General features: G+C 44.9%; 1 protein-coding gene across 8 annotated transcripts in view; it reads right to left on the reverse strand.

Annotated features, from left to right (window-relative positions):
* Positions 1-3,035: 3,035 nt before the first annotated feature.
* RCBTB2 (RCC1 and BTB domain containing protein 2) overlaps positions 3,036-25,149 on the reverse strand; it is an 81,493-nt gene continuing 59,379 nt past the window's right edge. For 6 of the 8 annotated variants that reach the window (XM_088445457.1, XM_088445144.1, XM_088445225.1 and 3 more), the window contains 5 exons: positions 17,326-17,516; positions 15,377-15,503; positions 15,144-15,283; positions 12,734-12,864; positions 3,036-3,307 (listed from right to left, as the gene is read on the reverse strand). In XM_088445457.1, the coding sequence (XP_088301583.1) occupies positions 3,167-3,307; positions 12,734-12,864; positions 15,144-15,283; positions 15,377-15,503; positions 17,326-17,516 (730 nt within the window). In that variant the 3' untranslated portion in view covers positions 3,036-3,166. Of the gene's footprint in view, positions 3,322-12,733; positions 12,865-15,143; positions 15,284-15,376; positions 15,504-17,325; positions 17,517-25,149 lie in introns of all 8 variants that reach the window. The other 2 variants (XM_088445379.1, XM_088445517.1) reach the window with 2 other exon arrangements.

A 25,149-nucleotide genomic window follows, 5' to 3' on the forward strand; every position in this document is an offset into this window, starting at 1 on the left:
TTGCCCCCCCTCCAGTGTGTACTCCGAAAGAGTGTTTAGTGCAGCCGGGAACCTTGTCAGCGAAAGGCGTAGGAGGTTGCTTCCACAAAATGTGGAGAAGATGATGTTCATAAAATGAATTATCAACTCTTCCAGGGAGACCAGCCTCCAGAACGTACAGAGGGACCTGTGGTTGTGGATTCCAGCAGGGACGAATTAATACTCTGTGAGGATGAGGATGTACACAACACTGAAGAGGATGAGGAATCGGTGGATGAGGAGGATGAGGACGACATCTTGCCTCCGTAGAGCCAGTTTGTGCAGGGACAGATTAATTGCCAGCTTATTTTGTGGGAGCCCAAACGAACCAATCATTTCAGCCACAGTCGTGTGGCAGAACCTGGCGCTGAAATGATTGGTTTGTTAAAGTGTGCATGTCCTATTTATACAACATAAGGGTGGGTGGGAGGGCCCAAGGACAATTCCATCTTGCACCTCTTTTTTTTTTTTCTTTGCAGTATGTACTGTTTGGGGCCTAGTTTTTCAAACTGCCATCCTGTCTGCCACTGCAGTGTCACTCCTAGATGGGCCACGTGTTTGTGCCGCCCACTCGTGTCGCTTAGCATAGTCATCCAGCTACCTCGGTGCAACCTTTTGGACATAAAAAAACACTATTGTGAGGTGTTCAGAATAGACTGGAAATGAGTGGAAATTAAGGTTTTTGAGGTTAATAATAGCACAGGAGCAGAAAAACCCACACATTCTGTGATTTAAAAAAAAAAAAAAATACAGATCCAAAACACAAAACCCAGAACCCAAAACACGGAAGGGTGGTTTTGGCAAAACCAATCCAGATCCAAAACACGAAGAAAGATCCAGATCCAAAACACGAAAAGTGGCCGATGCACACCCCTAGTATATATACACACACCTTTAGAAGTGCTGTTACTATAGTGTATTCATCTGCCCCATTATGCTGCAACGATTCTTTCCATTTTCTATCCCAATGCTGGGATTCCTCTACACATTCTTCCTAGGCAATGTGTTGTGTTAAACTGACACACTGATTAGGCAGGGCGCTAATAAATAAAATATTGTATATTAATATAATTAGTGCACAAATTAATTTTATACAGATGCAAACACCTGTGAACCTGTGTAAGTTCACAAAAAAAAACTACAAAGCCAATCACCAAAAAATTAACGGGTTTTGCGCTAAGTATATAAAAAAATGTATAATACTATTACCAAATATGGCAGAACCAAGTAAGATCAAGATGCCAGAATAATGTTCAATGTATTTATATTAGTCTAATTAATAAAACACATACATATTCAGGTGTACTATACATTCTATCTATAACATGCTAAAAAATCTGCACAATTATATATAGGGGTGGGTATGTCCAATAGCCGATTCTTTTCCCCAATATTATGTTCACGGAGCAAAGTATGTCACATTACGATCTCATCACATTAGACTGTAAAGGTAAGGTTATTTGAGTGGCCACGTTTAATAAGCAAAGATGTTCGAGCTGTTAAGAGGTAATTGCTCAAATGTGCAAGCGGTTCTCTTGGGCAGTAATTCCGTCAGCCTGTGACACCACACTGCAGAGAGAACACTCTCCCGACTTACAAAATAGGCAAGTCTCTGTCTCCTCTCTTCTTTAAGGTGAGTGCTGGAGATACATGGACCAGCCACACAAAGTCCCACCAAGTGGCAGATCAAATAATGAAACGACTGAAGAGGACAACAATAAAACAAATAAAGACTTAACTATAAAATAACATATCACCTGGTTGTCCGGTAGTACACTGCACGATTTGAACAAAGTCGTTAACGAGACTGTCTGATTGAGCTGCATGCAGGGGCGACACTGCTGGAGCCTAGTGCATACACAATTGCGTCGGATTGGGAAAATCGTTCAAAATAATTGTCTAAACACACCTTTAGAGGGTATGCTGTTACTACAGCGTATTCATCTACCCTATTGTGCTGCAAAGGTTCTTTCCATTTTTTCCGTTGTGCAGACATAAAAATCTATCCTAATCCTGTGATTCCTCTACTTTCTTCCCTGGCAACAATGAGTTTTCAGTGCAGAGAGCACAAGAGAGGTTATTTATCATTTCTTCAAATACTTGCATATCTTAGTGTGTGTATATTATTGCACTGTTGACGTGAAAATGGAACGTCATCAGCCTGTGAGTAGGCATCGTACAATATTTGCACATAGGGCCATTCTCTCACTTTTCCCTGTAGGCATAAGGTGCCCATACAGTCAGTTTAGACTTATCTGGTTGCAGAACCAAGTGTCTACAGGTCCAAATACACTAGCTTAAGTCACCATATTAAGGAAGTTCAATGTCAAGCACCAGCCCAGGACTGTTTGGATCAAAGGGCCTGATTCAGAGATGCACACGATGCCCGTAGGCAGCGGACTTGCGAAAATATGCTAATGACTCAGCCGCAGTCTTGTGCACCGATGCGCCCACCATTGTCCAAAAGCAAAAACATTAGTCACCCATCGAATCCCTGAGCAAGCCTATGGTGTCTCACCTAAGACACCAAGTCCTCTGCAGCCACACCACACTGCAGAGGCTGACTAGGGAAAAATGTCTTGGTAAGTCTGCGTTTTTCAAAGCCCCCCCCCCCCCCCCCGTTACCTTCCCCCAATGCTGACTGCCTGTCACTCACTTTGCAAATATATCCTCTGTGACCACCGTCGCTATTCCATCGCCATGCGGCTTTGATGCATGCGCAGTGGCAAAATAGAAATCGCTCTGCTGCGTCTGACATGAACATTACGTCCATCTCTGAATCAGGCCCACGGTGTGAACTTCTGCAGAAATGCTGACCTTACCGGCCCTTACCAGGTACACATTATGGAATGGGCTCCTAGAATTCAACTTACCTTTTCCTTTAGTGTAATAAATCCATATACAAACTATATAATGTGCATTATTTCTGCACCTTTGTCAAATGCTCCATGGGGACTTGAACCATGTAGAAAAAGGAAGAGTGTGATTTATATGTACAGGTGAGGTTCTAAAATGAATAGATTTTTAAAAACTTTATTTTAGTGGCAAATCAATGTTCTGTTTATATTATCATCTGACCAAAAAGTCTTTGTAATTCAAGTTTATCTGGTATGGTACAAACTGAACCCTCTTCTTCCAAGGTCCCTTGTCAGTTTTTAAAGGCTCCGGCTTTGCTCGCCTTATTGATAAATTTCTTCAGGAGATTGTTGTCCATGTCAGCAAAGGCGTCCGTCTGGGTGACCATAGTCAGATGGTTAATGCAGAATCGGAAGCAAAAGTCTTCAAGGTCCTAGGAAGAAATATCTGTTTGTAAAAAGATTTCTTATTATTTAATACAGCTAAAAATGCACCTACTCCAGGATTTAGAGTTTGGCTTGACACCAAATCTATACACACAGATTTGACTAAATAAAACAATTAATATAGGAAAATTACACAGGATGCCACAAAAATATCTGCACAATTAAAAAAAAAAAAAAAAAAATCACAATGAAGTCAGCATTTGGTTAGAGAAATATTGCTAAAATCCCTTAGTAGTTACCAAATCCAGGATTTGGTTCATCGTTAGACACAATATCCGTGTTACCGGCCAGTTAACTGTATGTGAACAGATTTCACTTATCTGGCTTAAACACACAATATACATATGTAGTATGAGCTGCCACAAGAATCTCCAATTAATACTGTATACCGATTGTTTTTCTCCAGAAGTTGCATTGAAGTTAGTATTCCCAAACACAAGTGCCAATACACAACAAAAAAAAAATAAAAATGGTATAATATACCTTTGTTAACTCTTTCTTCGAGGTCCATAGGGTCCACAGAAATTAACTTGGTATGTAGCTGGAGTGATCTAGGCACCAAACAGTTAACCAGGTTTAGCTCCCAGGATGCCTTGGGTCCCCCTCCATATATACCCCACCCCTGGCCACAGGCAGTCAGTTTGTTATCAAGCCCAAGCAGGAGAGAAAAATTTAGACGGAAGGTAGAAAGGTCCCTTGCATTCCAGACACACACACTGTAACAAGAGGGAATTAGAAAATACAAAATAATTTCCCAACAACATGTGCTGTGGACCCTATGGACCTCGAAGAAAGAGTGTTAAAGTTATGGTATAACTCTTATATTCTTCTTCTGGGTCCATAGAAATTACCTTGGGATGTCCCAAAGCAGTTCCCCCTAGGGGTGGGGACGGTCTTGTGTTATCAGCCACAAGGAGAATCCTACGCCCAAAGGAAGCATCCTGAGAGGCAAACGTGTCAAATCATAAAATTTGACACAGGTGTGGACAGAAGACCACGTGGCTGCCTTGCAAATTTGTTCAGCAAGGCACCTTGCCGCATCGCCCACGATGGTCCCACAGATCTCGTGGAATGTGCCGTAACAGTGTCTGAAACAACAAGATCAGCTGCTGTGTATGCTTGAGAAATTGTCAAATGGCCAAAGTCTATTTGTTCGCTGGCCAGCCTCGCTTATGAGCCATAAAAACACAAAGAATCTGACTTTCTAATGGAGTTGGTGTGGTCTACATAGATACGTAGAGCACAGACAACATCCAGTGATGCTTCACCAGCTGAAAAGGCCAGAAGTTTGCAAAGCCGGAACCACAATTTCTTCATTCATATGAAACCGGGATACCACCTTAGGACGGTACCCCGCCCTAGTACGAACAGCTCTATCCTGATGAAATATCAGAAAAGGAGAGCGAAACGACAGGGCTGCCAAATCGGAGACCCTGCGGGCAGAAGCGATAGACCTAAAGTAGTTGACAGCGAAGGCTATTTTTCTTCTGGCTACTGGTTTCAGGAGTTTGAATGGGAGGGCCTGTAAAGCCCTGAGCACCAATGTCAAATCCAACGGGGCTACTAGGGAGACAAGGGGAGGCTGAACCCTCAGAACACCCTGAAAAAAAATATTCTAACGTCAGGCAATGGGGCGATCCTTCGCTGAAACCAAACTGAAAGTGCAGAAGCTTGAACCCTCAGGGTGGTCAGACGGAGACCCCACTCTAAACCAGCCTGAAGAAGAGAAAGCACTCGAGAGACCCTAAACACCTTAGGGTCATATTTCCTCAGTTCACACCACTGAGAAAACGAGTGCCAAATCCTGTAATAAATGCGGGCAGAGGAAGGTTTCCTTGCCCTCAATATTGTCTGAATCACCGAATCGGAGAAACCCTTTGCCTTTAAGACGGAGGTCTCAAGAGCCATGCTGTCAAAGACAGACGAGGAAGATCTGGATACAGGAAGGGACCCTGTATTAACAGGTCTGGCCTTAGAGGAAGAGGCCACGGAGTGTCTATGGAGAGACTGTAGGTCGGTGAACCAATGGCGCCTGGGCCAAGCAGGAGCGATCAGTATTACTGTACCACTTTCCTGCTTGACCTTCCTGATGATCCTGGGAAGAAGGGAAAACGGAGGAAACAGATACGCCAGTCTGACGTTCCACCTCACTGCCAGAGCGTCCACAAACTCGGGTGCAGGATCCCTGGTTCTGGACCCGTACCTGGGAACCCGGTGGTTGTGCCTTGAGGCCTACCTCTGGAAAAACCCCATCTGTCCACCAGGTTCTGAAATACCTGTGGATGAAGAGCCCATTCTCTGGTGTGTATATCCTGCCGACCTAGGAAGTCAGCTTCCCAATTTAGGAATCCTGATATGAACACCACAGATATTGCCGGAAGGTGATCAGAATGTTTGACACTTCCCTCACAGTAGCCTGCCTCCACGTGCCTCCCTGATGATTGAGGTACGCTACTGCGGTGTCGTTGTCCGATTGTACCTGGACAGGCCTACCCTTTAATATTTCCTGAGCCTGAACAAGCGCTCTGTATACTGCCCTTAATTCCAGGACATTTATGGACAGAAGACTTTCCCTTGCTGTCAATTTTCCTTGAAATGTGTGACGACCTGTCACTACACCCCATCCTCTGAGGCTGACATCAGTCGTGAGGAGTACCCAATCTGGAATCAAGAATGGGCGACCCTTGTTGAGAGGACACGTCTGCAACCACCAAGACAGGGACAGTCGCACATCTGGCGAGAGACGGATTATCTGTGCCTTTATTGAGTGGTACTAGAGGATTAAACACTGCAATGGTCCTAAGTGGAACTGGGCATACTCCACCATGTCGAAGGTCGACACCATGATTCCCAGTACTTGCATTGCTGTATGAATAGATACTGATCGGCTGAGAAGAAGCCTGCGTATCTTCAGCTGAAGGGCCGCAATCTTGTCTTCTGACAGATATAGCCTTTGTGCCAGAGAATTCAACCGTGCCCCTAAATGCACCATCTGCTGTACTGGAAGAAGCGATGACTTCTTCCAATTTACAAACCATCCATGTCTGTGTAGAAATGCTACTGTCAGTCTGAGATGATGCTGCAACTCTTGTGACGACTGAGCCAATATCAGGAGATCGTCCAGATATGGCAGAATCCTGACTCCCTGGCATCTGAGGATTACTGCCATGATTTTGGTAAACACCCGAGAGCCGTTGATAAACCAAAAGGCAGTGCCTGAAATTGGAAATGCTCCTGCCTGACTGCGAAACGCAGGAATTGTTGGTGGGACGGTGCAATTAGTACATGAAGATATGCATCCTGAATATCCAAGGATACCATGAAATCCCCTGTTCCATAGCCAATAAACTCGACCGCAAAGTTTCCATGCGAAACCTGGGCACCCTGATAAATGCATTGAGTCCAATTAGGTTTAGAATAGGCCGGTGGTTTTTGAATCAAGAGGTTGAAATAATATCCCTTTCCTATGTTGATTCACTGGAACCGGGATTATTACTCCTGACACCAGCAGGGAGTGTATAGCCTGTTGGAGGGCCAAGGCTTTTACCGAATCCGCTGCCGGAGTCGTGCCAAAAAATCTTTGCGGGGGACTTCTCCAGAAAGTAAGGACGTACCCCTGGGAGACCACCTCCTGAACCCAGGCATCTGTTGTAAGATGCCAGGAGTCTGAAAACTGAAGAAGTCGGCCTTTTACCCTGGGATCCCCCTGGGGGAGGCCCGTCCCATCAAGCTGCAGGCTTAACGTCAGACCTGACAGCCGGACGTCTGTTTGGCCAGGACTTCTTAGACTGTGGCTTCCTATGAGAACTGGTTCTAGCGGAAGACTGACCTCTTGCTTTTCCTTGTGTCCGAAAGGCTGACCGCTTAGGTCTAGCAGTGGATGCCGAAGGTAGACCATCCGTTTTAGGGGCCGCCACCATAGCAACAATCTTGTCTAACTCTGTGCCAAACAAAATGCCCCCCCGAGAACGGAAGAGATTCCAGGGCTCTCTTAAACCCTGCATCAGCTTTCCAGTCCCTCAGCCAAAGGGCTCTCCGAGCCACAACGGAGACCGCTAATGCTTTAGAGGATAATATACCAGCATCCAAAGCTGCCTCTCCCAAGTAGGACGCTGCCTCCTTAACATAGGAGATAATTGTCAGCTGTTCCCTGGAAGCTCCTGGAAGAGCATTTTCCAGTGTCTTCATCCATTCCTCAATGGCCTTGGAAACCCAAGCTGTAGCCATGGCTGGGCGAGTAACCACACCAGACAGAAAAAATATTGCCTTAAGACAGGCTTCAAGTTTCCTATCTGTGGGACAGTTAAGCAAGGATGCAGATGATATAGGCATTGTGGCGCTCCTAACTAGATGTGCCACATGTGCTGTAAAGGGGTATAAGGCCTTAACCTTCCTTATATTATGGAATTTCTTATCCGGCGAATTCCATGCTTCCCGCAGAAGATCCGAAAGGTGCTCGGATCTGGGAAACTCAGGTTTTATAGCCCTCTGACGTTTAAATCTGGAGCCTTTCTTTGTACTGGCTACTCGTTAATGTAGCACAGCCTTTACCGCCCTAATCAGATAAGGAACATCCGCAGCTGGAAAACTGTCTTCCTCGTCTGAGGGGGGATTCATGAGAGGAACCCTGTGTATCCCACCTTATCAGAAGATGTACCAGAATCTGAAGGACGGACGTTGTGCAAGACCGATCGCCTTCTTTACTTTGGCTGCACCGGCTTAGTCGCCTGCCTTGGCTGCTGAAAAGCTGCTAAAGACTAAGCCACATTCTGACTTGAGTGGGCATACATGTCCAACCAGGACGGATGCAATGGGGGAAAAGAACATAGGTTGCAGCTGCTGAGAGGATCCCAATATTGCGGCTGGCCCAGGGGCCGCCGATCTATCCGCAACCTGTGCCATAATATGGGAAAAGGAAGCCCAAGGGGGCTCCTGCCCAGAAGCTGGTAGGTTTTACTGATGTGGCGACTCCTTAAAACAGTAGCCACATAATCCATCCTTTATGAAATCCTGTGGGGACAACCCCGCTTTACAGGCAAACATGACACCAGCACAGGAGCCTCAGCCACCTGTCTTTCAGCTTCTTTGGACTTAATATCTCTAGTGCTATGCAAAGTCTGAGTACAAATGTGACAATTTTTCACACCCAATATATCCCACACCTACAGTAGAGGGTAAATGAGGAGAAACAGCAGTGATAGTTTATGACTGACAGTTATTTAGAAAAGGCAGCATAACACACAGATTTCAAAAAGTCACATATAATATATATTAACTATGTATGTGCATTGTAACTATATGCACCAAGCTCTTTTAGCAACTACCATGTAGCCCAGGTAGTATATTGAGCTCTGCATGACCTGATCACCGTAGAGAGAGGCCATACAGGGAGACTGACACAACCTCCTGAGAACCTAGTCAACGAGAGCAGATAAGAGTGGTCTCTGGCTGACTCATATAGAAGGAGGCTGGGAGGAGCAACCAGGACACGGGAAGCTTTGCAACTGAACCAGTATCCAGGTTGGGGGAGGGGCCAACAGGGGATATCGTACCTCCCCTTATGCTGTATGGATCCACCTGGCACACTGACATGGCGGCCGCCATCAAGCACCTTGCTGTCAGGATCCCTCATATCCCGGTGGTCTAGTGCTGGAGACAATTTACACATTGGCTCTGCACTACAGCTTCCTCCGGCGGGTCTCCACTGCCGGAGGCACGGAATGCCACACATGGTCCCCCATGTTAGCGGCTGCGGGGAGCCCTTTACCTGCATCCCCGATGTTCCCAGTTGCAGTCCTGGGCTGGTTAAGCCTGCCGAAATCACCAGTACCCACACCAGCGTTGCGGCCTGGCGGGGGATGACGGAGCGGCGACACGAGTGTCTATCCGGACGCTTAGCTGCTTCAGGTCTCCCCTCCGTCACTCTGAGGAGAAGAAAAAAATAATACTTATTTGGGACTGGTATCACAGTCCCACTGTCCACATGGTGCTCCTGCACCAAACAGCAAAAAACTGACGGCCAGGGGCGGGGCATGTATGGAGGGGGACCCAAGGCATCCTGGGAGCTAAAGCTTGTTAACTGTTTGGTGCCTGGACCACTCCAGCTACAGACCCCCAAGGTAATTTCTACGGACCCCGAAGAAGAGATATTACACGTGGAAAAGGTAAATATATATAATATATAGTCAGGTCCATAAATATTGGGACATTGACAGAATTTTCATATTTTGGCCTCTATTCACCTCCACAATGGCTTTGAAATTAAACAAACAAGATGTGCTTTAACTGCAGACTTTCAGATTTAATTTGAGGGTAATTACATCCAAATCAGGTGAACGGTGTAGGAATTACAACGGTTTCTATATGTGCCTCCCACTTTTTAAGGGGCCAAAAGTAATGGGACAAACTAAACAATCCTACATCTAACTTTCACTTTTTAATACTTTGTTGCAAATCCTTTGCAGGCAATTACAGCCTGAAGTCTGGAACACATAGACATCACCAGACGCTGGGTTTCATCCCTGGTGATGCTCTGCCAGGCCTCTACTGCAAATGTCTTCAGTTCCTGCTTGTTCTTGGGGCATTTTCCCTTCAGTTTTGTCTTCATCACGTGAAATGCATGCTCAATCGGATTCAGGTCAGGGGATTGATTTGGCCATTGCATACATTCCACTTTTTAGCCTTAAAAAAATCTTTGGTTGCTTATGCAGTATGCTTCGGGTCATTGTCCATCTGCACTGTGAAGCGCCGTCCAATGAGTTCTGAATTATTTGACTGAATATGAGCATATAATATTGCCAGAAACACTTCAGAATTCATTCTGCTGCTTTTGTCAGCAGTCACATCATCAATAAATACAAGGGAACCAATTCCATTGGCAGCCATACATGCCCACGCCATGACACTACCACCACCATGCTTCACTGATGAGGTGGTATGTTTTGGATCATGAGCAGTTCCTTTCCTTCTCTTCTATTCCCATCACTCTGGTACAAGTTGATCTTTGTCTCATCTGTCCATAGGATGTTGTTCCAGAACTGTAATGGCTTTTTTAGATGTTGTTTGGCAAACTCTAATCTGGTCTTCCTGTTTTTGTGGCTCACCAATGGTTTGCATCTTGTGGTGAACCCTCTATATTCACTCTTGTGAAGTCTTCTCTTGATTGTTGACTCTGACACATATACATCTACCTCCTGTAGAGTGTTCTTGATTTGGCCAACTGTTGTGAAGGGGTTTTTCTTCACCAGGGAAATACTTATTTTGCCATCCACCACAGTTGTTTTCCGTGGTCTTCGGTGTCTTTTGTTGTTGCTGAGCTCTCCGGTGCGTTCTTTCTTTTTAAGAATTTTCCAAACAGTTGATTTGGCCACACCTAATGTTTTTGCTATCTCTCTGATGGGTTTGTTTTGATTTTTCAGCCTAATGATGGCTTGCTTCACTGATAGTGACAGCTCTTTGGATCTCATATTGAGAGTCGACAGCAACTGATTCCAAATGCAAATGTCACACCTAGAATCAACTCCAGACCTTTTACCTGCTTAATTGATAATGAAATAACAAGGGAATAGCCCACACCTGTTCATGAAATAGCTTTTCAGTTGATAGTCCCATTACTTTTGGCCCCTTAAAAAGTGGGAGGCACATATAGAAACCGTTGTAATTCCTACACCGTTCACCTGATTTGGATGTAATTACCCTCAAATTAAATCTGAAAGTCTGCAGTTAAAGCACATCTTGTTTGTTTCATTTCAAAGCCATTGTGGTGGTGAATAGAGGCCAAAATCTGAAAATGTTGTCAATGTCCCAATATTTATGGACCTGACTGTGTATCTGTGTATATATATATATATATAATTTTTATTTCCATTTAAATGAACGAATACAACTTAAACAATTCATTTATTGTTTGCCATTTCTAGTTTACATGGGTGTGTTTTCATTGCAGAAAACATTGAAATGTTATTCATAATTTCTTCAGATACGTGCATATATTATTAATGAGCTGTGTCTATATTGTTGCACTGTTAAAAAAGTGAACCTGGATTTAATTATCATCAGCCTGTGAGTAGGCATCATATAGTACTGGTCTGGCCTAGTCTGGAGGCATAAAGGTGCCCATACAGTTATTTTACACTTATCTGGTTGCAAATCAGGTTCAATGACCTTGATCGTCCTTAGAAGCATCTCATTAGGGAAATTATATATACCAAACTGGGATAACCAGAGAATATTGAAGGATGAACCTTTGGTTGTTACAATGTGTGTGGTTATTGCTGGACAGTAACTGCCTCTCTTACATATTTAGCCACAGGAAAATTCCACATTAAGTGGAACACAAACAAATGTAAGGTTATGCACCTAAGCCACAGCAATAGTATCATTACATACAGTTTTACAACTAGGCAAATTAAACAAATCCCTTCACCTACAAAAGGAGGATAGATGCATATATTATTTAGTAACATTTATTTATATAGCACCAATTGGTTACAATTGAGAACAAATCAGTAATAAAAATGAGACTGGGTAATAACAGACAGAGGTGAGACGTACCTGCTCACACTCTTACACATCTACAGGATTACAGGAGTTTAAAACGTGAGGATAATTGCTACATCCTATATATTGATCCAGATTGCAATGAGAATACGTGCTTGGTGGATATCCAGTCACACATCAATGTATGGAATGAAAACACAATGTTACCATGGTGTAAGTCACTTATCTTGTAAATAAGTGTTGAGTTTTAGTCTCATCTATAAGGAGGGCATAGCAGAAATTAATACGGCTGACAACTTTTGAACTCTCAAATAATTTGTAAAAGTTACATGATAAAGAACAGACAAATTAATTGGTTTGTGTTGGAAAAAGAGCACCTTTGGCTTATATTCTAGGTCGATACAAACATTTGTTTGAGGTGCTTTCCATACTCACTGTACAGTAAGTATGGAATACACTAGGACTGGAAGGAGGCCATAGATGGTTTTTCACTGCAAGGTTACTCAGGTTACGGAACTTTTACCAATTGAGGATGTGAGGGCAAATTCATTACGAGTTCTGTCTTTCCTTCAAGCTGTTACATTAACAAATGGATCATCCTTACCTACCCTAGTACTGTGGATTTCTCTGCATACTGGTAGCGGTGTCCTAATTGAGAAGTTACTGTAGAAGTCAACAGCGTGACTAGGTAGGGATAGGGTGGACAGGAAGGATTGGTTTAAAATCAAATATTGATCTCTTCTCCTTCTACTAGAAAGGAACAGTAATGGGAACTTCCAGCTCAACACAAAATGAACCTTGTTACACACATAATAATCCCTAGATTTCAAGCTTCATTCCATTATGATGTGTATAAAAGTGAAATGTTAGAGACGTTGATTTTCTATATAATGTATAAGGAGATGTCCTTGTACCTGGGCTTCATACTTAACAGCAGCTGACAGTAGTATGACGGCATTCTCCTCACAGATACCTTGTTTTATGGTCTGCTGGCAGAGCTGCTTCAGCCTATTCTCTCTATAGTTTGTTGCTAACTCCAAAAGTCCTGTGAAATTTAAAACACAAATTAACAAAATCTGTACAAAAAAATCTGCTAATCAAGTTATTCTCTATTCCCAGTTTTAGGTTTTGTTTGAACACTATTTCCAGGAATACTCAGTAAAGAGTATGATATAAACTTTCCTAGTGTTAGACTAGTAATAATCTTACTGCAATATATAGTATATCATCTATGGCCAATATAGATGACTGCCAATGTATTTTCACTTCAGCAAACTATGGAGAATTTTCTGCCTCATTCTAATGAAGTGTCTACATCATTACAGAACTTTGTATGATGTCATGTTTATGAGTCACTCATGCAATGTGTCACTGCCTGATCAGATTTCTGGCAGACTAATTGCTATACACAAACCTTAAAAGGGACCGTATCCTTTTGTACAACCCTTCCGTGGACCCTTGTGGTTACCAGACAGCAACCACCCACTTATAGCATTCACAGCCAGGGAAATGTCTCTGAGTGAGAGTCCTTATCTCCTGGCTCAGTGTCACAGTCTAAATAGTGACTGGCTGGTGAGTGGACAGGAACAGCTGCCGATTCATTCAGGAGCCACATTCACCACACACATCTGTACGATGGTCCAGATCAGAGATGTACGCAAACCCAATGGTTTCCATACATCTACGATGGTGGGTGGACTAGACTGCGTCAGAGTCGAGCTACATCCCAGAAAACAGGGGCATATTGACCCAGTTTCCCAGGCATGCCAAGTTCTGTGTCTACCGACACATATTTCCTGGCCCTGGCAGAGGAGTTCTGGCGGCCAGTCTGAGTATGCCTAAGCTGCCCGATGGTGATACAATGCTGCATCCTCAGACGCAGTAGCGGTTAAAAGAAGACGGCAGGAGACATATTTACACAAGACCCCTTCTGTGGCATTAGCATATGTCCAAAGACCTACCAGCGATGGTAACTCTGAATCAGGCCCTATCGGACATGATGGGTGGTTAGGGTCTGGGCATATATCACAGCTGTTGATATGTACAACCCCGTTATCATGTGGGTCTTATAGAAAGGTATAATACACATGATGTTTGATCACATTACAATTCTTATCCCTTTTCCCCATACTCTCTTGTATATTGCACTTCTAATGGGAACTAGGATTGTGTACATACAATTCTAACGTGGTCAATCCCATGCCTTCCTATAATATATCATTCCTCTTTGGTAGGTTCATTTCACAAACCAATACAATGAATAAATACCTTGTGTTCTGCTATATATGATTAATACCCCACAACAACATAATCAGCAGCCATACATTGCAGAGGATTACCACCAAGTTACAGCTATATAATGCACACAACACTTTACACAGCACACACTGTCTGGACATATATACCATCCTAATTTTTACCCGTATACTGCACAGAGAATACCTCTAGGCAATTGCTAGCCATGTGTTACATGGAACCCCTTCTGGTAATTACTCGTCATATATTCTACCCCTTATCAGGCTCCTCCTTGCGCCAGATGTCTTGCTTTAGCACCTACCTCAAAACAATGGAACATCCTCTTGGTGTCTCCATGTTGCCTAAGGAGTTTGTCACTGAGGACCATGAAGGCACCTGGATAAAGCTCTGCAGAGGGCTTGGATGACATTCATCACTATGTGCACTCAGCACTCAGCAATGAATTATTCCAGCTCCTTAAATCAGTGACAGCAGAGATTAGGGCAAATGCAGCCATAACCTCTCTCATCTCAACAGTGACCTTATATAAGGAACCTGGCTCTGAGGACAGAGGTTTCCTAGTGTCAGACTCTGAAATGAGGACTGTACTTTGCAAACATGGATCTAGCAGAGGAAAAACCAGACCCATCATGCAACAGACCCCACAGCTTGGTTCAAGTCGCCAATATTCACCCAATGTTTGGAGTTTATATAAAGGTAAATTATAGAGGAAACTGTAGTGCAATTGTAGGGTTTCCTCCATATTTGCATTTAAACAGAAGCCATCAGTGGGGCGTGAGCAGAGGCGAGGGAGTGTACGTATGATAATGATAGGAAACATCACCATCTGGCCTAGTGCACTGCTCTCTCCCACCTTCCCTGCACCATTATCCCCCATCGCCTCTGAGATTGCCCGAATATTTCATATGATGCTGCTCAGTGCCAAAATGGAGCACTGGGGCCCTTAGTAAGGTTAATACATAAGGCTCAATTTTGTAATGAATTTAAAATGAAACTGCTACAAGCCTATGTAACGTCTAGCTGATAGGTAGTAAATATGAGGTAAAGCCAATGCATATTTAGACTTACCAATGGCGTCCTCTGGAGAAATGCTGATATTATCTGTGTACAGATATTCCAGGAAGGCATGAAACACTGGATAGGAAAACTGGTTCATTTCAATTAGGTCTTCGTTACTTTCATGCAAAAATGAACGGAAATGCTCACATCTAGGGGGGAAGGGGATATTAAACAAAAGTACATTTACCTTAGTTACATACTTTTGTCTCTGATTAGAATCAACCTCTACACCTAACTATTACCTAATTTGAAGTAGAACTTTGTGCACGTGAATGTATTTTTCATCCACTAAAAACTTTAAGTCTGCAGTCTCAGGATTGTTAAATTCCTTCTTCAGTGACTCCGCGACTGTCAGGTGATCATCTGGCTCTGCAGGCAGGAAGAGAACACACAAGGTAAATAGAACCTCAATTCAGAAACACTTCCTATGGTTACCAGGTTAGGAGCAACTTTTTGGATCCAATATTTTAAGCTCCTCTTTAGTCTTGTTTTCTGGTATATTGTGTAATTGTTCTATATGTAAATCTAAATTTTATGTTGTTTACTTCACTTTCAGACAAGTAATGAAGTACAAGTAGTTAATTGGTCTTTAAGGCATGAGGCGCAATGAGAAATGGCTGGGAGAGTAGTGGGTTTGTGGTTGGCGCCCAGGCTGGACTTGTTGGGAAACATGAGGCTGAAGTTCAACAGTCCAGAAGTGGCTGAGCACTGGGGCTGTGCTTGAGACACTGTTTGATATTGAATACTGGGCCAGGGGAAATATAAGCTACAACCGGATTTCCCACATGCCATTAATATGTCTACAGGGTTGTGGAGGGCGGTTGCCAATTCACACAGTAATAAGGGCCGGATTCAGACACGTTCGCACGCAGCCGTCAGCAGCCAAAGCATGCAAAACCTGCGCTCGCTAGCAAGACATCAGCACGCCTACTATGTCTTGCCGTGCGATCACGGTACGTATTTAGACATCCACCACCCAGACACAAGACGCCCACTTACCCTTAGTAACATACATCATCTCCAGGAAGTGTAATAAACAATCGGTAACATCAGACACATACGCAGCACTTGTGGCTGACCATACCCTACCGCAAGCACTGCGAGTGCTGCTGTGTGTAATTCAGCCATGTGACGTGTATGCTGACGCTGCGTCTTAATTATGTACACCCCTGAAACGGCGTTCAGACGCACAGACACGTCTGCGTTTGCACCACCACACCCCACTCACCATCGACCACCCCCCCCTCCCCGGTCACCATCGACCACCCCGTCACCACCCACAAACGGCACGTCCTGTCATTCATGCTTGCGGAGCGTCTGCATACAGGCTGCGAACGCTTCCCGATCGCATGGACTAGTTCGCGCACTGGGTCTTATATGCATGCGCAGATTGCAAACATCGACAGGCTACGTGCGAACGCATCCTAGCGAGCGGGTCTGAAACACGCCTTAAGTTCCAAACAAAGCTCCTCGGGTAGTTAGAATGGAACCTGTGTCATGAAGTGCAGTTCTGAGTGTAGTTTTCTTGTTCTCTCTGTGTATATTTAGGTTACCACCAACCCTCCTAAGACATACAGGTAAAATTAACTCTAGTGTGTGTCAGTGTATTAGGGAATACAGATCCACTGGTTCAGGGACTGATGTGAATGACTAAATATCCTCTGTAAAGGGCTGTGTAATATGTAAGAGCTATATAAACAAACAGTAAAATGCTAGCACTAGTGCACTATATACATGCGAATGTGTGTTTGTAGCCATTCTACTGAGGACAGTCCCCACTATGCTCCTCTTCTAGTAATAAAAGTGCTGCCACTGAGTCCCGGTTGTGTAAAGATTTGGCATGGATATGACAAACATCCTATAAACAGTACTGTTTCTACATTAAAGGTAGTTTCAATTCTAAAAGGAAAACCCTCTATGTATATTAAGACTGAACATTAATAGAGATCCTCATAAAAAGTAACAGATAAATAAACACAAGTATGGCACACTTTCATTAGCAAGTACAAAGTAATCACACTCCATTCTGTATGTCTTGTACACAAGGTAAGGACAGTCAGGAAGTGCTAGAGCAACGGGATTATTGGGGCACCAGGTAGCACATTGACTAAGAGCAGAATTATCTCATAACTGTACATTCACCTTCAGAGGTCATACAGAAACATCACACCCAGCGTAGTCATTTTCTCACCTACAGAAAGCAGGCGCCACATAATAGCAGGCGTGGAGAAGCAGGCAAAAACGTCATCTGTGCAGGTAAAGTGGGTGAGATGTGGGGAGATGACAGCCTGCCCCCGGCACTGCCCCCACATGTACACCTGACCACTCTGAGATTTAGCAGCAGACGTGTGGGATGAGTGGCAAGCTGCAATTTCTACTATTCTGTTCACAAACAAAAGAAAATACAACAAAATTAAATTAGTATACGATTAAAAAAAAAACTCTTATGGATACACAATCAATCTACTGCATATGTTTAGAAACTCATACATCACACCCAGAATTAGTGTTCAGAAACATGGACCAGAGGCCCCGATTCAGAGCCGGACGCTCTGACAGAGCGCTCGCTCTGAATCAGGGCCGTCCCTCCTACTTTTTGGAGCGGCCTCCTGGCCGCTCGCATAGCTGTGGGTGACCACCCACAGCTATAGCGAGCGACCAAAATGATGGTTGTGATGGTCAAGACCATCGCGACCATCGGGCTTGCGACGAGACCCTTGCGGTAGGGTCTCGCTGCCGCAAGCCCTGGAGTGCTTTTGGCTTTATCAGAGCCAAAAGCACTCCCACTGACATCACTAGTGATGTCAGTGGGGCCGGCCCCAGACGGTAGGCGTTCTATGGGAACGCCTCTGTCTGGGCAGCCACGCCCCCAGCACGCCCACCAAAGGGGGCGTGTTGTCAATCACCATCGACAGCACGCCCCCTTTGGTGCGAGACCCATAACGACGGCTTGGCCGTTGTTATTCGGGTCTCGCGCATGCGCAACATCGACCCGCTTGCGAGCGGGTCTGAATCAGGTCCAGAGTTAGAATGGTGTTCCAATCTAGCTCTCATAAGCAGTAACATTATTACCACCATCACCCCCATGACACACTGCATTACAGATAACTGAAGCTCCTCACACATCTTTAGGACAGTGCCCTAGTGACATACATCATGGTCGAAAATCTGAAAAGGCAATCATTGGTTACTGAGATCAACAGCTCTTCTCCAGCATAATAATCTACCAATCAATACAGTGCAGGTGTATAAATCTGCTGCTCCAAATCTGCCTGCTTAGCTAGAGAAGCACTTTCATCATAATGTAGTAACCTGCACAGCAATGTCATACAGTTATTTCAGATAAGCAATACAGACTTTCATATATACATTTTACATTGGTGGCATTACTTGCCTTTTCAGCTCCGTATTATGGTTTTAAAGACAATTTGGAAAGCTAATTTTTAAGACTCTGGCAGATCCAGTTTTATTGTCTGGGAATATTATTATAATTACTAGCTGATGTACCAGTTTTCCCCACGGTATACCTTAGATATTTACTGTTTCCAATTCCATCTCATGGCTCCAGTAATACATTACTCCTTCACCTCTATAGTAATGCATCCCCTCCCTCACTGCCATAGTAACGCATCCCCTCCCTCACTGCCATAGTAAGACATTTTAGCCCATTTAATCCCCTTAGGAGTTGAATTTCAAAAAATCCCTGTTTAGTGGGAAGGAATATGTCCCCGATTTTCATGTTTCAGGGGTTTCAAGTCCAGGGGTTGGGCGTTGATGATTCAGTCAGTGGGGACATTTTAATAGATAGATAGATAGATACAGGGGCATTTCTAGAGAGGAGGGGGCCCGTGTGCAGTCTCCGACACGGGCCCCCTCCTCTCCACCCGGCAGCTGGCAGAGCACTGAGCTGTGCGCGGCCAGCACCGGAGTTATAGACTCTGGGCACTAGAGTGCGCCCAGAATCTATAATATATGCACAGGTCACCGGGAAAATGGCCGCGGCAGCCATTTTCCCTGTACTGTGCATGCGCATGTTTCAGTCGTTTTACAGCGCTGAACTCCCGCGCTGATGTGGGACACCTTTGAGGTAAGTAATATTATGGGTGCAGGGTGTGCGGGGCCCCCATGGACCCATGTTCACCGCACACCCTGCACCCATTGTAGATACGCCCCTGGATAGATAGATAGATAGATAAATACAGGATGGAAGAAAGAGTATAAGAGGAGGGTGACAGAGTGGGAATGTACAGCTGGTAGTGATGGAGGAGTTGGGCTGGTAGACTTAAAAATAGGAATAACATCCTCTACCATGTATCTTGCCTTCAGTGTAACAATGCAGACACCAGTGTCCGGGATGAGAGGGTATACTGGCGGGGTTAATGGATAACTTGCTAAATATTGATCTAAACAGAGTTTTTCGAGTCTCTGAATTTAACACTTTATTTTCTTTTACTATCCTTTATGTTTAGTACTGGTCTTCTTTAGGGAAACAACCAGTTATATTCCTGACTAAGCCTACTACAGTATAGAGTGTGGTAATGAGGAGAAAGCAGGCTGCACACAAGCCCTGGATACCAGTCACATCTCTGCTATTGCTTCGTACTCCCACCTTCCTATTCACCAGCGCCTGCTCCTACAAGCTACATTTAGTTGCACTACCCTTACTTGTCCCTTCCTGTCCATGGTTTTACTATAACTTGTATACATGCTATGTAGTTATACAAGTTAGCTGTTGTGTATTCTTCTCACTTTGTGCTATTTATGTTCTGTCTTCTCCATGTACGATACTGCGTACAGTATGTGACAGCTATAAATATACAGAAGTAATAACACTACACCTGGCACGGTCACCATTGTAGTAGTAGCTCAGTGACCTGCAGACACTATAGGGAGAGCAGTCGCTGTATACATACCATGGGCTGCACTGATGCACTTGGAGAAATTACGAACAGAAAACAAAACACTTTCTTTTCAGAGTGTTTACTTACAGTAAATAGCAATTCAGTGCTTATCAGATGCTACCACACCTATGACATAAGTAATACTTCCGCTCTATAAATACATGTTGTTATGTGGTTTGTTCATGCCAAGTGTTATACTTTACACAAAGCACATCTATGTGGCTATTTTACTCTAGGGGCATTATACACTGAGTGGCCAAATTATTATGACCACCAGTGCTGACGTAGGATGTCCCAATCTGTTTAATAACGGAAGGGTGAAGGTATCCAGAGAATAATGAAGTGTATCGCTCATAAAATAATAGACAATCTGACGGACTGTGGACAAGGAATGAGATTGCTTGTGCTCGCAACAGTGGCTGCAGTAGTGAATTATTTCAGGAAGTGTACACAAAGTTTACCAGCAGGCAAAAGACTGGGACTGTGCAAGGCCTGTGGTCATAAACGGTTACTGCATGCTCCATCGGCACAGGAAGACTTGTTTAGTCCCACAGACAGGAAACAGTGCATCATATTACGGATAATCTGAATCAGATATCAAATCAGATGGCCTCTTACCAAACAGTACACCGCACATTACAGAAGGCTTTTCCATACACTATTGCGATTTATGGCAAACAGGGTTTTCCCAGGAACGCAGGAATTGGACAGTAAATGATTGAAAATGTGTCATGTGGTCTGACAAATCACATTTTCAATTGTACCATACAGATAGCAGAGTGAGGATATGAAGACAACAGCTCAAAACATGGATCCTTCTTGCATCGTCAGGGCATATTTAAATATTTTTTGACCAATCAGAGCCAGAAAGTACAAAGTAGTATGTCCTCTTTACACTTCTAGTGGAGTTACCTGGGTGTTCCAGGTTTTTTCATCAAATGTATTTGAGTTAGTCCAAACTTTTGTTTAAAAGTCCATTCTCCTGTAAGGACTGATATTGGCTGACAGGGCGTAAATTCATACCAGGTGCGAAATAGTGGTTGGTGCTGCCCCCCCTTCCCCACATGTGCATTCCCTTCCAAAATCCCAGCATCACAAGACTACCCCTTCATTTACCATCATCAGCCCCAAACACTCCTCTACGTTCACCACCAACACCCAGCCCAGACACCCCTCATTCACTACCAAAACCCCAGGGGCACCCACCCACATACACTACGAATACTCCAGTAGCACTCAGACACCCCCTTCATTCACTACCAGAGTCGGCTGGCCTGCCCGTTACGCCGACTACCGCAGGTGCGTAGGGCGCCAACCAGCAAAGAGCGCTTGGATTAGCGTCCCACAGGGGACAGCTCTCCCATAGTTCAGAGGAGCGGCAGACACCGGAGCTCACTCCTGAGCTCCGGTGTCCAACTCCCCCCACGGGCACTATGGGAGAGACGTCATGACGTCTCTCCCATAGTTCCAAGGAGCAGCGGACGGCAGAGGACGCAGGATCGGGGCTTAAGGTAAGTATTCTGTTTTTATTTGTGTGTGTACAGTATGCGCGGCACTCTTACATAGGGCATTACTACTGGGGGTAAATTTACAGGGGGCATTACTACTGGGGCATTATTACAGGTGCACTACTACTGCTGGCACATTTACAGGGGACATTACTACTGGGGGCACTTTTACATGGGCACTACTACGGGGGGCTAACTACTTGGGGCATTACTACTGTTGGCACATTTACAGGGGCCTTACTATTGGGTGCAGTACTACTGGGGGCATTATTGCAGGGGCATTTCTAATGGGGGCACTGTTACATGGGGCATTACTATAGGGGGCACTAATACAGGGAGCATTACGTTTGGGAGCACTATTACAGGGGCACTACCACTGGGGGCATTACTACTGGGGCCACTACTAATAGGGGCATTGCAGAAGGGGCACCACTACTGGGGGCACTCCATAAGGGATACCACTGCTGTGGGCATTATGTGTAAGTGACACTGTAGCTGTAGTCATTGTACAAGGGACACTACTACTGTGGGCCTTGTATTAGGGGCGCTACTACTGTGGGCACTGTGTATAAGGGGCACTACTGTGTGGTGTAGTTTGAATTGGAGATACTATTGTGTGACGCCTCTTTCTTTTGAGACCTCGCCTTTAGCATACCTCCCAACCACCCTGATTATGGCGAGAAAGTGTCCCAGATGGGGGGGAATGGTGAATAGATGCCATGCATATGCATGCGGTATCTATTAACTGGAGAAAGGGACAGAGCATGCCCAGCAGCTCCAAGAGCACTGGGCATGTACCCAACATGAATGGAATTACAGGACAGCGCTCGTGATTATGGCTTTTCCCATGAGACCACACCCCTTTCCTTTGGCTGGTGCACGCATCTTCGCCGCGTACAAATTCCGCCAGGGGGCGCCAAAATGTTTCTTCGCTTACCAAAAATATTAGGCTCGGGCCGGCCCTGTTCACTACCAACACCCCAGAAACACCCCTCATTAAACTACCAACACCATCAGTACACCCCACCCCCTTAACCACCACTCCCTGCCTGTTGCTAATAAGGAACCCAGTCTTCTGGCTGATGTATACTGCACAGTGCTCACTGCCAGAGCATAGGAAGTGGGTCCCCCTGCATGTGTAAGCAGGGGGGTGCTGACATGGGCCTTCCACTTCAGCATGTGCACCCACCCCTTAGTTGCCTGGAGCAGATCCACTCCAGACTCCAGAAGGGGGGCTCTGGAGCGCCTATTACAGAACCAGGCGGGGCAATGGAAGAGGTTTGGTGCCCCCTTCAGGGATGGCACCTGGCATAGACCACCTCAATTGTCTTTGTTAGTTCCGCCACTGTTGACCGAGATAATCTGCTATCTTGGTTTTACCAGCTACATGTAACATAGAGGGATAATTATATTTATGGTAGACTTACCTAGATAACTCCTTTTCTTTTTCAGGGTCCATAGGGATCCACAGGGATTCCATGGGAATGTCGTAAAGCAGTAAGCCCTAGGTGAGCAGAAAGGAGAACTCATCGCCCAAAGGAAGCATCGTGAGAGGCAAAAGTATCAAAGGCATAGAACCTAAGAAAAGTGTGGACAGAAGACCACGTGGCTGCCTTGCACAATTATTCAGCAGAGGCACCACGACTAAATGCCCATGATGGCCCTACAGACCAAGTAGAATGTGCTGTCACCGTGCTTAGGACAGGGAGATCAGCCTGTGTTTACACCGGAGAGATAGTCATCTGTAGCAATCTCGCCAGAGTCTGTTTGTTAGCTGGCCATCCTCGTTTGTGAAAACCGTATAATACAAAAAGAGCATCTGATTTTCTAACAAAGTTGTGCGCTCCACAGAGATACAGGTAGCACAAACTACATCCAGGGAGGCTTCACCTACAAAAAGATCTGGAGCCTGAAAAGCTGGAACTACAATTTCTTCATTTACATGAAAATGGGACAATACCTTTGGAAGGTAACCGTCCCTTGTACGAAGAACAGCTTTATCCTAGTGAAAAAAAATCTAAAATGGAGAGAGACAAGAAAGTGCTGCCAAATCAGAGACTCTGCAAGCAGAAGTAATAGCAAAGACCTTTTCTTCTCGCTGTCAACCGGTGGGACAAAAAGGAAGCTGAACTCGCAGAACTCCTTGGAAAAAAATGTAACATATGGTAATGAGGCAATCTTCCTCTGGAACCAGACTGACAGTGCAGAAACCTGCACTCTCAAAGTAGCCAGACGGAGACCACGGTCTAAACCTGCCTGTAGAAAAGCCAGTATCCTGGAAATCCTAAACACCTTAAGATCATACTTTCTGTGGGAACACCATTGACCAAAAGAATGCCAAACTCTGTAAAAGATGCAGGCAGAGGCAGGATTCTGTGCCCTAAGCATCGTGTGAATTACAGAATTGGAAAAACCTTTTGCTCTTAGGATGGAAGATTCAAGAGCCACGCCGTGAAAGCCAGACAAGGCAAGTCCAGATGCCGGCAGGGGCCCTGCTTTAGCAGATCCTGCCATAGATGGAGGATATGAACTGTCTATTGACAGATTCTGTATGTCGGTGAATCAATGACGTCTGGGCCAAGCCGAAGCCACCAGTATTACTGTTCCGCCTTCCTGCTTGAGTTTCCTGAGAACTCTTGGGAAAAGGGAAAATTGCAGGAAAGAGATACGCCAGCTTGAAGTCCCATCTTACTGCCAGTGCGTCCATGAAGGCTGCTGATGGGTCTCTGGACCAGGACCCGTACCTGGGGTCCTTGCAGTTGTGATGTGATGCCATGAGATCTCTCTCAGGTAGACCCCATTTGTTTACCAAGAGCTGAAACACTCCCCAATGGAGAGACCACTCTCTGGCATGTATGTCCTGGCGACTTGGGAAGCAGACTTCCTAATTGAGTACTCCCGGTATGAATATTGCCAAGATGGCTGGAAGATGATGTTCTGCTGAAATCAGAACCCTTGTCACTTCTTTCACAGCTGCATAACTTCTTGTGCCTTTCTGATGATTGAGGTTATCTCATTGTCGGACTGAAGCTGGACCGGCTTGCCCTGGAGCAGGTTCTGTGCTATGACAAGTGCTTTGTACACTGCTCGCAGTTCCAGAATGTTTACTGGCAGAGGACTTTCCTGATTTGTCCATCTTCCCTGAAAGGTGTGATGACCTGTCACTGCTCCCCATCCGCGAAGACTGGCGTCTGTGGTGAGAAACACCCAATTTGGAATCCAGAATGGACGTCCTTTGTTCAGATGATCCTTTCTCAGCCACCACAGGAGGGAGTGATGAACTTCTGGAGTGAGTAAGAAGGATCCTCTGGGACTTTATTTGATGATACTGTCCGTTCCACTTGGAGAGAATCAATCTTTGCAGAGGCTTGGAATGAAACTGGGCATACCCCACCATGTCGAAAGTGGATACCATTGATCCCAAGACCCGCATCGCTAACTGAATGGATACCCTTTGCTTGCGTAGCAGCTTGCGTGTTCGCAATGATAGGGCCACAATCTTGTCCTCTAGCAGAAACCCTGTCTGTGCCCGAGAATCAAGAAGAGCTCCCAGATGTAGCATCTGCTGTGTTGGAGAAAGTGATTATTTCTTCCAATTGATGATCT

This window comes from Taudactylus pleione, unplaced genomic scaffold, assembly GCF_031769625.1.
Source record: "Taudactylus pleione unplaced genomic scaffold, aTauple2 ptg000005l, whole genome shotgun sequence".
In the NCBI taxonomy this organism is placed as follows: domain Eukaryota; kingdom Metazoa; phylum Chordata; class Amphibia; order Anura; family Myobatrachidae; genus Taudactylus; species Taudactylus pleione.